Here is a 15,622-nt window from a genome sequence, read left to right on the forward strand (position 1 = left end):
ACAGTGTAGGGGATTGGGTTTATCTGAGGCTAAAACCCTACAGACAGATGACTGCTGCAGTGAGGAGAAGCTTGAAGCTTTCACCCAGGTATTTCGGACCCTTCTAGATCATTCAAAAAATTGGGAAAGCAGCTTACAAGTTAGATCTAGTTAAATGATCTTATTAATTACTAGCCCATAGCTTGAGGACTTAAGTGAAGAGTTAATTTAAAAGTTAAATAAAATTATATGTAAATATGTCAATTAGTCATAATTAAAGATGATTTATTTAACCACATGCACCATTCACCACATTTTAAGCAAAGTAATTGCTTGACCACATAAATAAAAGTAATTGATTTGATCATGTGCATTATTTACACCAAAATTCAAGCCAAGTCAATTGATTTGATCACGTGATTAAATTTATTGATTTGATGATTTTCAAGACAATGCATCAATTATGTTTTGACCATACCCTAACATGTGGCCATTTTCTCTCAACTTTCTATATATGGTCCAAAAACTTGCACTATAAATAGGAGTTAAACTCAACATTAGACTTATGCTCACCAACTATTCACACACTCTCTCTCTATCTCTATCACTTTATCTCTCACGTTTACCTCTTTTCTTGCCTTTTTCATATTAAATATAGTCATACATTTACACAATCACACAAACCGACTTGCAGCTCAAGGATCTTCCTCGAAAAATCACTACTTCTATCATTTTTGAATTGTCAAGTGAAAAGTAGGTGTAGTAGTACAAATTGTTCTTTCATTATTTAAATTACGAAAATTTTTGTTATGAATATGATGATACGGAAATTCAAGTTATGATTATGATAAGGGTCCTATATGTGTAAGTTCAAAGGATTGGAGTTTAGTAGTGCTACGCACGGGAATTGTAGCCACGAAGTTCGGATTTTAATTCTCATGTCTCCATATGTATATTATGATTTTCCGTAATTAAATATGAGAGGCAAATTTGTTATTATTCATTTACTGAGATTTATGTCTCATATGTATATGTTAAATATTTTATAGGTAATTAAAAGAAGTGGGTTTGAGGCGATTGGAGGTGGATTGTGCTTGCGTAGTTGAAAATAAAGAATGATTTAAGTAGTTAAAGATTTTAATGATGTTTATTGTATTTTTTTATTTTTATTTATTTTAATCCTTTCATGTTAGAAAATATTATGTTTTTTTTTATTATTTATGAAAGTATTATTTTACGGTATGTTACGCCTCATTTTACGAGCCTCGGTACCGAAGTACCGAAGTGTCATCTCGCCACTCCGAAGCCGGTGAAATCAAATAGACCACTCCGACCTCCCGAAGCCTCTCCAAAGTGATACACCGATTCCTGTCACTGATCTGCCGAAGTGTCCCGTCTCCGAGGTCGGGTTCAAGTGGCTTGAACCCCCGTTAGAAGATTCGCTGCCAATTTAAGATTTGCTCTGCATATAAGGTTTAAATTGATTTGACGTCCCCCATAAAGCTATTTGATGTGACTTATCAACTTTATGTCAATTCAACTCGGGGGAAACAAACTGTCCGCCCACTCTACAAGCGCGGCTGATTGACGCCTATGAGCAGACGCTTCATACCGTCAGATGTATACACGTGTTCCACATCCCACGGTTCATACCATCTATAAATACCCAAAGATTGGCCAGAGGCAAAGGTAATGAAACTCTCAATAGATAGCACTCCATAACAAGTTTATATATTCTCCTCCCCCTTTATTGACTAATTGATTTGTGTAGTCCCTGGACACTGTTCCGACCATCCAAACCTGACTTGATCGTCGGAGTGTATACGGCCGCCACCCCCGTTGGTTCCGGCCGTGTGCGCCTGACAGTTTGTTCATTTCGTAGCGAGGAATACGTGGAGTAGCTACAAGTTGGCCACGTGGAAGAGCCATTTTTAGAGGTCAACAGTTTGGCGCCGTCTGTGGGAACCGTCATTCCCCATTCAAAGTCCTACATTCCCCGTCGGAGAAGCCACCGGAAAACCGACGACTGACCCTGAAAAGGGAGGCATTCTTGAAAAAGAATAAAAGTCGAGTTACAATCCAAGTTCTTACTATCCTTGAAAGAAGAGGTAGGATGAGCTACAGCCGTGAAGACAACCCCATCAGAGAGGCCTCTGAAGAGGAAGTACTTCATAACAATGTTACTCATCAGAGACCGCATCACCGGCGTCGACGAGGTGAAAGAACAGTCGTACTCACCGAAGGAATGACCCAGATAGCTGCAGGCATGAGAGACATAGCAGCTCAGAATATGGCGATGCGGGAACTTCTCATGCAAGCTCAGGGACACCAGATGCCCCAAGGATCGTATCCGGTACGGGAAATCCCTTTGTCTCATTCTCGAGGCCACATGAGCCGGCACACCGAACGTCCTCTCGAAAGAGAGGATAACACCGAAGCAACATCTTATATGCAGGAGAGCCACCCATCAGAACCACTCTTGGGGGACAACTTTCCACAAGAACATGATGACCAGAGGTCAGTAAGCGTCTTCGACCGGATAGAGAACGATCCTAGCAATATGATCCGCCCTTCAAGAGGGTCGGTCCGGTCAGACAACGAAGAAGAGTATGTCCCTCCTCCTAGACACAGGAAGGAGAGGAGAAACTTAGTCGATTGGGGGAGCCGAGGGAAAGCACCTCCTCCACCCCAAGACGTCCAAGATGACCAAGGATTAGAGGGGCCCTGCCGATCTTATGAGATTGACGACGATGACGATAACCTCCCTTTCTCAAGGGAAATCCGAAGCTTCCCAATGCCAACTAATTTCATGCCCCCAAAGATCCCCAAGTACGAGGGAAAAGGGGATCCGGAAAAGCACCTCACAAAGTATATGACGCAAATGAGTCTTAGGGGAGCCTCACCTGCTCTAAAGTGCAGAGCCCTCCATTTAACACTAGGCGGAGCCGCTGAGGTGTGGTACAGCAGGCTTCCTCCCCTAAGCATCAGAAGTTGGCCGGATTTGAAGAAAGCATTTTTGAACCAGTACCTCTCACGCAGGGAAGGAGAGGCGCCGATCCAACGCCTGCAAGACATGAGGCAGGCCCCTGGAGAGACGCTGAAAAGTTATCTCGTCAGGTTTACAGACGAGATTACTTACTGCAAACAGGTCACTGACAGGGAAGCCCTTTCGGCCCTGAAAGGTGGTCTCAACATGAACACTTTGTTTTGGAGGGACGTGCGCAGCNCCACCCTCACTATCTCTAAACTCCTACCCATACCAGAACTCCCTTCCGAGGCCATTCGTTAAGAAATTTTTAGTCTAAATGGGCACTGAAACTTACGGGTTTGAAAGTGTTTCCTAGCCGAAAATGGTGCAAGATCGCCGGAAATATCACTCTCTCTCTCGCCGGAGTTGCTTGTAGAACGCCGAAAATCGCGGAAAATTTGGGAGAAAATTTTGTTTTTTCGTATGGCAAAGGTAGAAACTCTGATAAGCCCCCAAAGTTCACCTTTTATAGGAAAAACAAATCCAATCTCCACCGTTGAATTCAAATACGATCAATCTAAACCGTTCGTTGTATTCTCGATCCCAGCCGTTGAAATGAAAAGCCAGATTTGATCTACGCCCAAGATGTCGCTGTGGCTTTCACGCTAAATTGAAACGCGTCGCCTCGGTTACCAACAGCCGTCAATAATAATTACTGGCCGCAGCAGCCTTCTAGGGGAATGGGCGTGGTACCCAACTGTCACCTTGGAAACACGCAACAGTTGTCAAATCATTGGACTTCTGGGTCGCCTCGGATGATCTCCTCCCCCAACTTTACAAAGCTTAGCCGCAACCGATGCGAACGCCCCTGTTGCTAATCGCCTCGGGCGCTGCGTTCCCTCCATTGCTTTACGAAGTTCTAACCATCTCCCCACGCATCGACCCTTTTCCCGCCAACGCTTCGGCGAGAAACGAGTCCCCCAACTTTACAAAGCTTAGCCGCAACCGATGCGAACACCCCAGTTGCTAATCGCCTCGGGCGCTGCATTCTCTCCATTGCTTTACGAAGTTCTAGCCATCTCCCCACGCGTCGACCCTTTTTCCGCCAACGCTTCGGCGAGAAACGAGTCCCCCAACTTTACAAAGTTTGGACGCACCCGATACGAACGCCCCGTTTGCTATCGCCTCTGTCGCTGCGTCCCCTCCCATGCTTTGCAAAGCTTGAGCCGTCTCCCTCTTCCTGACAACGCTTCGGTGAAGACGAGTCCCTAAAATTTTTATAACGCTTTAACGTACCCGACGCGAGCGTACCATTGGCTCATCGCCTCGGCTCTGCGTTCTTCCCATGCTCTACAAAGTTTCAGCTACCCCCATGCCGCGATCCGGTCAGGAAAACAAATCCACGTATAATATAAATATTCATTCTCAGATTTAGGGGACCACTGTTACGCCTCATTTTACGAGCCTCGGTACCGAAGTACCGAAGTGTCATCTCGCCACTCCGAAGCCGGTGAAATCAAATAGACCACTCCGACCTCCCGAAGCCTCTCCAAAGTGATACACCGATTCCTGTCACTGATCTGCCGAAGTGTCCCGTCTCCGAGGTCGGGTTCAAGTGGCTTGAACCCCCGTTAGAAGATTCGCTGCCAATTTAAGATTTGCTCTGCATATAAGGTTTAAATTGATTTGACGTCCCCCATAAAGCTATTTGATGTGACTTATCAACTTTATGTCAATTCAACTCGGGGGAAACAAACTGTCCGCCCACTCTACAAGCGCGGCTGATTGACGCCTATGAGCAGACGCTTCATACCGTCAGATGTATACACGTGTTCCACATCCCACGGTTCATACCATCTATAAATACCCAAAGATTGGCCAGAAGCAGAGGTAATGAAACTCTCAATAGATAGCACTCCATAACAAGTTTATATATTCTCCTCCCCCTTTATTGACTGATTGATTTGTGTAGTCCCTGGACACTGTTCCGACCACCCAAACCTGACTTGACCGTCGGAGTGTATACGGCCGCCACCCCCGTTGGTTCCGGCCGTGTGCGCCTGACAGTTTGTTCATTTCGTAGGGAGGAATACGTGGAGTAGCTACAAGTTGGCCACGTGGAAGAGCCATTTTTAGAGGTCAACACGGTAATTTATAATGATTCCAAACGTAAAAATTTGGGTCGTTATACCAAGACGACATTTGGCTTTTGGGTGCTTGCTATCAAGTTTCTCAAGATGACGATGATGGTAATTCTTCGTGTTCTGATCCAACTCAGAATGATTTCTCATCACGGATTTTAATCACATATGGGAAAGCTAACCCTATAGTACTTGGAGTAAACGTGCATATTGACGAATGATAATGAAAATTATGCTGGTAGATTTGTAGGGTTTCTGCCTGCTGGAGATCTGAAGTATACCAGTGATGTCAATTGGGTTGCATGATTTGAAGTAGTCAGATGCTAGTTGCTCAGGCATTTCACTCCATGCTTTTCTTTAGCTTTGTCACAAATACTGGCCATATCAACATTCATAACAAGTCCATGATGATTTATTTCCATTCGTGCAGGTATTCCTTATTCAAAAATTAGGAAGATCATGGAGGAAATCTCGGCAGAAGGTAATTTTCGTTCATGCAGAATTTGATTAGTTTGAATTGAAATTCTGATAACACGATGATTTCGGCCATCTCCAGTTTTATGTTCTGTAGATATGTTCATATTGTCGTATTGGTGTGATTCTATCTATGCAGCCACTCGATCAAAGTTACATTGAAATATTGCAACTTTTTGGGGATTCCAAGGACTCACGTTACTCTATCCACAATCTTCTCCAAGCTAGAACAGCTTATGGCCTTGCTCCGGGATCATGGATAGGCCCATATGCCATGTGCCGCACCTGGAAAAGTTTGATTCGTAGTAAGAGGGATGGAACTAAGTGTGGGGAATTGTCCAATATGATGGGCTATACACGTGGTTTCTGGTGATGAAAATGGGGAAAGAGGTGGAGCTCCTGATCTTTGTGTTGAGGATATTTCAAGACACCTGTTTGAGTTTTCTAAGGCCAAGTTGATTGGACTCCTGTCCTCTTGTTATTTCCATTGGTTTTAGGACTGGACAAAATCAACCTGAGGTATGTTATTATATTTCACAGCCTGTGGATTTGGAAGTGCCTTGTAGTTAAAATTCTACTTCTTCCACTTCTTGTAGGATAATCAAAGTAAAAAGTGTTCCTGCTTGCTCTGTTGACAGTTTAGAGGTGCCCAATGAAAATTAACCATTAATACCCAACCTTCAAATCCAATAAATGCCCAAAATTTGAAATGATCAAATGTCTATATCACAGCTGAAATTAAAAATAAGGTAATAAATAAAGGATTTGAAAATACTATCCATGCATGTGAAGTTCATTTTCCCCTTCATAATTTGTTTATCAGTATGACAATTAAAAATATTAAGACCTCAGGATATAGCCAGTATGTTTATCCAACTGTGCTAAGGGTGAACAGATTAGCAAAACAAGTATCAACGTGTAAGAGGTTTTACTAATGCCCAACAATCATCTTCATCGGCGTGAGTTAGATGACTTTTCAAATCAAAACCTGAGAACTTGAAAGTGCATTATGAACAAGTTTACAATATAATCACGCAATTACTTTATCAGTTTGGTATAACCCATTTTTAACCCACTCCACTTGCTGAAAACCACCCATCCTAATGCATAATCCATACTAGCATGTTTTTTAATGTGTGAAAACACTTTAGCCAGTCATTATGTTTTTGGACGTTCTAGAATTTCTTACTTTTGCGATAGCATGCTCTTAGTTTGTTTACATTGGAGAACATGCTATCGCAACTTTTCATCCAAGTAATGTAAAGATTAAAATCGGTGTAGATCATGTATATTCAATCAGCTATCACAGCCATTCAGTTTCAAGGTTTATTTTCTTTTTGTTCCATTGGACGGTATTAATTATAAATAGATAGCAACGAATAGGGAAGTGGATAGTACTCATGGGTCCCGAGTGTTTAAGAACTCTTTATAAACATGAGTCAAAGATAGACTTAATATAGAAGGTTGTTTTCTTATTTATATTTTGTACCTATTTCATTTGTGGAAGCTCTTGTATATGATAATGTACAAATATGATTAATTCTTATCATTTGATTGACTAACAGGTTCTTGATATTAAGCTGGATAATTTAGACTTCGATACTTCATCTTATCATTGCAAGTAAGTTGATACTTAGACCAAATTTGCTCAAAGTTTTCTTTTTCTTTTCCCTTTTGCCTTTCATTCTGTATTTAAATGCTTGTTTTCTGCATCTTTTCGATGTAATATTCTTGGATGTGCTTCCAATGTTGTGCAGCACACGCCTCTGGATTCGGTTGACCCATCCTTGGCGATTGGATTTTACTGCAAAGACAAAAGTAAATCGCATTCCTTCTTGTTGCTATTTGGTTTGTTTCATAATTTTCACATCTTGACCAATGATTCAACCTAATTACTTTTGCCAGACGATTTTGATGATTTTTGTTTACGCACGTCAGAGCTAATCAGTCAGTCGAGTGGTGCTCCACTATTAACAATAACCAAGACCCGAACCTCTCCGAAGACAGCCAGTCACCATGGCATGACATTGCTGTAAGTCAAGATTATGATTTCATCAACGGGTTGTCTACTGGCGATTCTTGTACCCGAGAAGATGACTGGCAATTCCTCTACCCTGATTAATGCCATATTCCAGGACTCATGTTAGATATGGAAACATCTGTATACATTTTTTAGGTTGTTAAATTTGTTATTTTAACCTGCAAGATAACTTTATTCTTCAGTTTTATCTTTTCCTTCCGAACTTCTTGTCTGTAAACTAAATTTAGGATTGTGCATAGACTGACTGTGCACGGATAGAAACTTTTGTAGTGGTTCGTTCTCAATGTAAGATCTCTGTCTGCTCACAAGAAATTTTGGTTCCTGAGGCCCAAAATACTTTGAAGGAGAGTATAATCTTAATTGTGTGTAGCTGTATTAGGAGACAATTATTTATAAGCAGTGAATTGTTTATAGTTGTTACGTTTTCCCTCGTTTTGTTCAAGGTGGTGGTTGAGTGAATTGATAGCTAGACTAATTGAAAAGATGTATTGAATAATGGAAGGGATCGATGTGAAGCCCCATTAATTAAACAAAACTGTTTGTACAGATAAATTGTATATGACAGTTACAGGTGCTGAGACGGCAATACTTTATTGACTGTTTTAACTTTGATTTTTGTCGAAACTCTAACGAAATGCTACTTGTTGACTCAATCTAACAAATTGGTTTATACATGTAACATATTTGCATTACTTAATAGAAAATGCTATGTACACATACAGTACTCTAACAATCGTGGGGCTCGCGATTATTTTAATCGTGAGCTCCATTCTTGTGTGTGACAACTATCAAACATAATGTCAAAATTGTTGTACTAAATAATCGCGAGCCCCACTTCTTGTGTGTGACAACTATAAAACATAATGTTAAAATTTCTGTACTTGTAGCAAGATTCTTAATTAATACCTAGCTAATTAGTTCTTTCTTGCCTTGGCGAGGGTTTCGTCCGTAGATTCTCTCTTGTGGCCTTGATTTCTGCTATTAATTGTGCAAGAAGCACACTGATAATACAAAGTACTATACCACTCGGGGACAGGATTTAAAGCATGCTACCTACCAAGTTGTCAAATTCACAAGTACATCGTGGACTTTTCCTTACTAGTAGCCCTTTTGCTTGGGGGTTGTACAAAGAAAGCACTGCTGCTGCACCAACTCTCTCAAGAGAGACTTAAATGTTTGTTTGGGAGATATTTGTCTGAAGTGAAAATTGGTTTTTTTGAAGAATTTGTAGTTAAAAATTATGATTTATGTTCAAAATTACTATTTTATCGTGAGAATGGAAAATAAATTTAGAAAAAAGTGATTTTCGTATATATTTAGATGTTTTATATAAGTCTTTTTGTCTAATGACTTCGATGCACTGTATCAAAAAATCAACATTATTTTCCCCACAAAGGAAGACCAAGTACTGGGTAGTAGGCAGCAATGGCACATGCCTGCCATCTGTATCACTATAAATACACTGTACCCCACTTGATACTGTCCTTTTCAATGGTGAAAAGGCAAAAAACTCAGAGCTCTGAAGATACTTTTATAATCTCTCTCTGTCTCCCTTCATTTGGTTTCGGTAGTTTTGAGAAAATCTAGGAGACTAAAACCCTTTAATCCATACTCAGAAAACACGCAGAGGACTGTGAGAGAGATTAAGGAAAAGATGGCAGAGGAAGGCCAAACGCGTTGTAGCAGTGAAACAGTTAATAAGCCAATTCATAGAGTATTACTCATATCTGCTGGCGCTAGTCATTCTGTTGCTCTACTCTGTAAGTTATGTAAAACAATCTCTATCAATCTCTCCTGTAAGCGTAAAGTTGTATAAAACATGTATTTGTACACAGGCACGGGTGTATTTGAGATTGATAATGAAGGACACATTCTTTCATTTAGGTTTTGTCGAAGACTTTGATTTGCTTAGGTAAATTAGGTTGTCCTATTTTTCAGTAATTTAATGTTTTTTGCATGGACCAGAATGCTCCATTTAACTGGTTTTGCTCCTTCTGAATTTTGTAAGGAGGGGCATCTCTGTAACTTTAAACTGATAACCTTGCACAATTTTGTAAGTATGGGAGTATGCTCTTGGTTCTGTTTTGCCAAATTTCTGAATAGACAAAAATTGTAGATGTTAGTCTTATTACATTGTGAAAATGTTACATGTTCTTGCAATGTATAAAAACAATCTGATTGTAAACTCTGCTCTCGTAATTATGATCTCTTATAGATTAAATTCATAAAACAAAATTGCTACTTTGATAATTTATGGATGTCAAACATTGTTAAAAATGTTAAGTCATAAGTGCTTTAAATATTTAAACCTTTTGGAAGATGATGGTCTTTTGCATATCTTGCAGTCGGAAATGTTATTTGCTCTTGGGGAAGGGGAGAAGATGGGCAGTTAGGCCATGGGGATGCTGAAGACCGGCTTTCCCCGACTCAATTGAGTGCATTGGATGGACAAGAAATAGTATCTGTAACTTGTGGAGCTGACCATACAACTGCATACTCGGAGTCGCAAATGCAAGTATATAGCTGGGGGTGGTAGGTGTTCTATTCTATCTACAACAATTTGGATTTTGGAATTCTTTGATGTTTGTCAAAAGCGTCATAACAAATGAATTTTGGAGATGAATGGATGTTGATGATCTACTTTCACAAAATCTTTTTCGGGAATTCAAAAACATCTTGCATTCTTGCAAAATTCTGTTTAAGATTGCTAAGACACATATGCTTCCAGTTTCTGAACACCTCACTCAGTATATAAAGTAGCTACTGTAGTTTGGACACTGTACTTCAAGACTATCTCAATATAATGAGGCCTAATCAGTCAATCCAGGAAATCACTAGGGAGTAAAACTCCTTGTGTTGCACAATTTTTTTTTGCAGCAAACAGGGTGATTTACTCAACATGATTTATTTATGTATAAAAGAGTCTTTGGTTAAACACACTAACTTGTACTCTATACAAACCATTCTAGGGGTGATTTTGGGAGGTTGGGTCATGGGAACTCCAGTGACTTGTTTTCTCCTCAGCCAATCAAAGCATTACAGGGTCTACGGATAAAACAAATTGCTTGTGGGGACAGCCATTGTTTGGCTGTGACCATGGAAGGTGAAGTGCAGAGGTTGGTTCTGCTCGAAGCCCTTCAATGTACTTATAAATATTTGCATGTACTTTCCTGGTATTAGTTTGGGCTAAAGAAATAGCTTCATCAGCTGGAAAATGTTCTACCTTGCAGATTTATACATGCGTCCTCTTACTATTTGCATTTTTCTCCACAAGTACAAAATACAATATCGGCATACTTTAGTATCTAAATTTCAAATATTGTTTTCACTTCCATGTTTGCTGACTTTGAATAGATATATACAAGAGAGCAATTATCCCAGTAAATCTCAACCCATTTACTTAGATAACCCGACAAATAGATTTCTATGCAATTCTGAAATGTAGGAAATGCTAGTATCGTTTTGCTGTAACTTGTAGTGCAACAGTATGCTTATTATCTTACTGAGTTAAAGCTTGTATGGGAAGTTTTCATAAACGGTTTAAATTATAAACATAAGGAAATGAGTGGTGAATAAGTGCATAGTACTTGTGGTTTCCACGAAATGTATGGATAAAAAATGGTTGGACTGGTATTAACGAAACATGGGCTTAATCATTTGTTGACAACGGTGTGGTGCAGTCCTGACCCTCTTTTAAAGAATCAAGACATAGAATTCTTTTCTTTGAACTGTGCAAATTACTCGAAGCAACCACAGCATTCCCCCCCTCCCCCCCTCGAGCCCTGCAATTTGTGTGCTATTAGTTTCCTGTGTGAAAGCTAGATCCTATGTTGAATCATTTCAATCTAAGAGTTTTTTGGACTTCTCCCATGTAGAAACATTAGATTTTTAGTTTGTTTTGAGTTATGATACATCTAAATGAGCTGAATGTTTACTCTTTTTGACATTTTGCATTTTTTTTTTTTTTACTTGTACTTGGTTAAAGTTGGGGGCGTAATCAAAATGGTCAACTTGGCCTTGGGACAACAGAGGATTCTCTCGTGCCTCGGGAGATTGAAGCTTTCAAGGTACAATCAATTCAAGAAGTTCTTATAGCTGCTTTCTATTTCTGTCACTCATTTAATATAAATGTGTTTTCCTTTTTCTCCTCCTGTTGCTAATTCCTGCAGTCATTAAAAATACAATGTGTCCAAAGAAACAGAATGCTATATATGCCTGTTGCATAAGCATAACAGAGTTCACTGAAAGTATTCATGTGAACAGGAAATGAATGATTTTGAAGCTTGCTTTTCATTTTTTCCAATTATCAAGTCATTCCACCTGGAGTTTCATGTGATGTTATTTATTCTATTCTCATGTGATGCCTATGAAGATATAATGATCCAAATAGTCAATATATGTAGCTCTTCTACTGTTAAAAAGATGGTCTGTCTTCATGAATCCTCACAAGGAAAAAAATGCAGATCGAGAAAAGAACGCCAAGTAATTGTAGAAATGATATAGCGTTATAATCACTGAATGTTTTGACTAAGGATAGTAGATGGATTCAACACTGACGCCGAGGACGACATAAAGTTTATTGTTTTATGAACATTTGAAGGAAGGCTGTGTGGTGGTTAGTTGCATTACAAAAGCATACAATTCTGAATGGATTTTCATTGTTTCTGGGCATTTCAGAGCCTAAGAAATCAGATTTTCAATTTTAGCTTGGGAAAGCATAAACTTTTTTAAAAGTTCTTCTCTGGTCAATGCTTTCATGTAATCATCCATAACCCCACCAAAAACAGTAGAAACTGAATAATAATAATAATAATAATAATAATAATAATAATAATAATAATAATAAGTGAAAAAGAATAGCAAAGAAAACAGTAGTTTCATTTTTTATGATTAAACTATTTTTCTGTGCATAGTGTTTGCGCATAAAAAACTAATATGGAACCGGCTAAGCATGATAAAATCAGTTGCAAGCAGAGAGACACTCTGTCTTGTCCATTTAATATTAATATTTCTGGGTAAGTGTTTTGAACATTTTATAGATAAACTACTTGTGCTTTTTGTAGGGAGTATCTATCAAAATGGTCGCTGCTGGTGCTGAACATACAGCTGTAGTAACAGAAGATGGTGAGCTTTATGGCTGGGGGTGGGGTCGATATGGAAATCTAGGATTAGGTGATAGAAATGACCGCTTGATTCCCGAGAAAGTTTCAACTGTCGAGGTATGTTGGTACTCTGAATATCCACGTATTTTTTCACGTCAAAAACAGCTCGTGAAAATCACATAAAAATCGACCCTGGGACTAAAATGAATCTCCAACTTAGTCCCATTCACCTTCTTTCCTTCCCCCCCACTCATGGTAATCAAAATTTGCAGGGAGAAAAGATGGTTCTGGTGGCATGTGGATGGCGGCATACAATATCTGTTTCCACTATGGGTAGTTTGTATACTTATGGGTGGAGCAAATACGGTCAACTAGGACATGGAGATTTTGAAGACCACCTAATCCCTCATAAACTACAATCTTTGCGTGAAAAATGTATATCTAAGGTAATTGTCCTTTCCGACAAATGTTATAAATTTGCGTCATTTCTTGGGGTATGTTTGGTTCCACTTATTTTCCTCACTCTTTTGGCTTTAATTTGAAATGAATCAGAAAATTTCTATTGTATTCTGTAAAGCCTTAGATATTAGAAATGTGGATCACAGGGGAAACGAAGAAACTATATTGTTTTTGTACTATTCATGTTTTTAAGGTTCTTATATGTTCTTCCTTTTCGCTCCCAGATATCTGGTGGTTGGAGACATACCATGGCAGTGACAACCGACGGAGAACTTTATGGTTGGGGCTGGAATAAGGTTCAGAATTCTAGTTTCTTCTTGATTTAGCTTCAACATAATCTCATTGTGCATATCATTGTCAAGCACATCTTTTATATTTAACTAACTTTAAATTGCTCTCTTCATTGATTTATTTATCTGTGCACAGTTTGGACAAGTTGGTGTTGGCGACAACGTTGATCATTGTTTGCCTGTACAAGTCAAATTTCCACATGATCAGGCATAGTTTTTATTCTCAATGCTGCTACTTTGTCGGTTCCAAATGCACAAATCAGTGTCTGATTCTAAGGTTTTCCACTTAAAATTTATGGCAGAAAGTAGTTCATATCTCTTGTGGTTGGAGGCATACACTCGCTGTCACTGAAATGCAGAATGTGTTTTCGTGGGGGAGGGGAACAAACGGTCAGCTTGGCCATGGGGATACTCTTGACAGGTAATACTATACCAAACCATTTATTTTAATTCTGAATATCTTGTGATCGATCATCCGAAGTCGACTTCTGTAACTCATGCTGTTTTGTTTTGCTTACAAACCACTACAGTGATAGCTAATCAGTAAAAGTTAAATTCCTATATCAAAATTGTGGTTCTTATATGAAGAATGTGGAATTTAACTCAATTTTCCACTGGGTTTTTCAGAAATATCCCAAAGATCATAGAGGTACTGAGTATGGATGGATCGAGTGGACAGCAGATAGAGGTCTCAAAAGGTGACGTATCGTCAGGTTCTGTTTATGATTTCCACATTCATAGTTATAATTGTTTTTGTAATTAGCATGACCTGATCTTAGTATATTTATGTTTTTCATTTACAGAAAAAGGTTTGGTCTCACCGTCTGACAGATATGCCGTCGTTCCGAATGAAAATGTAAGTTCATCTTTATATAGATCTTAGCATCGTTACACAACTAACTTATTCTATCTTAAAAGGTCAACCTTCTTAAGAGAAGTATCCGCCTATAAGTTGGTATATGTTTTAATCTTTATTTAATGTGCGATTTTATACTTACCATGTCTCCACAAGATGGAGGCTCATTTTTTGAGCAAATCAATTTTGAAATCTGTGTGCTTATTTTTTGCGCCTTAATCGGATCAAATTGTTCTTTTAAGCTTAATAGCTTATGATACCATATTAAGAATTAGGGTTTCATCTTAAAATGTTAACCTTCTTAAAAGTAATAGTCAAAACCCTTATAAATTGATTTTTGCTTTCATCTTTATTTGAAGTGGTAATCTACTCCACTCACTGCTTATACGAAAAAGAATGGACATCTCTTGAACATAATTGTCACTGCAGGTCTCATTTGGCGGTAATGCAAACGACATAAACGTCCCTGGCAGTGATGTAAAAAGGATGCGGATGTGAATTTCTCGACCTCCATGAGGTGTAGTGCATGTCCTTGATGCCTTTAAACTTGCTTGTAGGTTGCTTGGACAAAATACTTATCGTGTAGGTCTTCTGTAGCTGACAGATACCTAAGTGCGTATTATAATTCCTGCTTACTGTAATTTCATGACTTGTATTGTTGATGCAATTTGTTAATCATATCATACTAATTAATCAGTATATTATGTGGGAATTATTTGGTGTTGGTAGATGTTTTCAAGAAAATCTCATTGACATGTTTGACGATAGTGTCGATTACTATACACTCCACCCTATTGAAACACAAGCCATAAATAACATGTGAATTCTGTCCGCTGATAGTTATGCAATACGATACACATTGTGCTCGTTTGGCGAAGTTTTTTCGTCTACTTTTGCCCTTTTGTAGAAGGGTTTCTTGATGTTACCTTTCGGGTCCGTTTGACATAGCTTTAGAAAAGTTAAAAAGCACTTTCGAGATTCAAAAGCCGCTTTTGAATTCATTTAGTTAATTTTATGAGAGTGTTTTTCTAATTAAAAGAGCTTTTAGAGAAAATTAATCCAATGTGACTTCTTATAAGATCACTTTTAGAATAGGAGGCCTCTTTTAGTAAAAGCACCTCCAAAAAATTATTGAAAAGGGAAATCCTATTTTATGAAGCAATTTTTTACTTTTTAAAAGTTTTGCCAATGCCAAAAGTAGTCAGAACATATCAAATAAATTTTAATTTTCCAATATCCTTTACAAATAATATGGAGAATAAAATTAAGCTCTTGTATGGTTTTCACCCAAAAAAAAAAAAAAAAAAAAAAA

General features: G+C 38.6%; 1 protein-coding gene and 1 pseudogene across 2 annotated transcripts; both read left to right on the top strand.

Moving 5' to 3' along the window:
* Positions 1-4,319: 4,319 nt before the first annotated feature.
* LOC111400243 lies at positions 4,320-8,033 on the top strand (annotated as a pseudogene).
* Positions 8,034-8,996: 963 nt separating this feature from the next.
* Positions 8,997-15,059, top strand: LOC111401100 (ultraviolet-B receptor UVR8-like). 2 transcript variants are annotated; one of them, XM_023028658.1, is made up of 12 exons: positions 8,997-9,363; positions 9,949-10,135; positions 10,573-10,719; positions 11,589-11,670; positions 12,667-12,822; positions 12,978-13,151; positions 13,389-13,460; positions 13,591-13,662; positions 13,757-13,875; positions 14,082-14,167; positions 14,258-14,310; positions 14,740-15,059. In XM_023028658.1, the coding sequence occupies exons 1-12, from the start codon at positions 9,258-9,260 to the stop codon at positions 14,806-14,808; spliced, it is 1,323 nt and encodes a 440-aa protein (XP_022884426.1). In that variant the 5' UTR covers positions 8,997-9,257; the 3' UTR covers positions 14,809-15,059. The 2 variants fall into 2 exon arrangements, with proteins under 2 accessions (XP_022884426.1, XP_022884427.1); XM_023028659.1 differs by having other exon boundaries at positions 9,001-9,363; positions 14,082-14,152.
* Positions 15,060-15,622: the final 563 nt, after the last annotated feature.

Source organism: Olea europaea, chromosome 10 (genome assembly GCF_002742605.1).
Source record: "Olea europaea var. sylvestris chromosome 10, O_europaea_v1, whole genome shotgun sequence".
In the NCBI taxonomy this organism is placed as follows: Eukaryota; Viridiplantae; Streptophyta; class Magnoliopsida; order Lamiales; family Oleaceae; genus Olea; species Olea europaea.

Bases quoted from the DNA above. Each gene is read 5' to 3' on its own strand.
- LOC111401100 (XM_023028658.1), top strand. From the start codon at position 9,258: ATGGCAGAGGAAGGCCAAACGCGTTGTAGCAGTGAAACAGTTAATAAG. The intron at 10,136-10,572 runs GTAGGTGTTCTA...AAACCATTCTAG, and splicing joins CAAGTATATAGCTGGGGGTG to GGGTGATTTTGGGAGGTTGG. The intron at 12,823-12,977 runs GTATGTTGGTAC...CAAAATTTGCAG, and splicing joins AGAAAGTTTCAACTGTCGAG to GGAGAAAAGATGGTTCTGGT.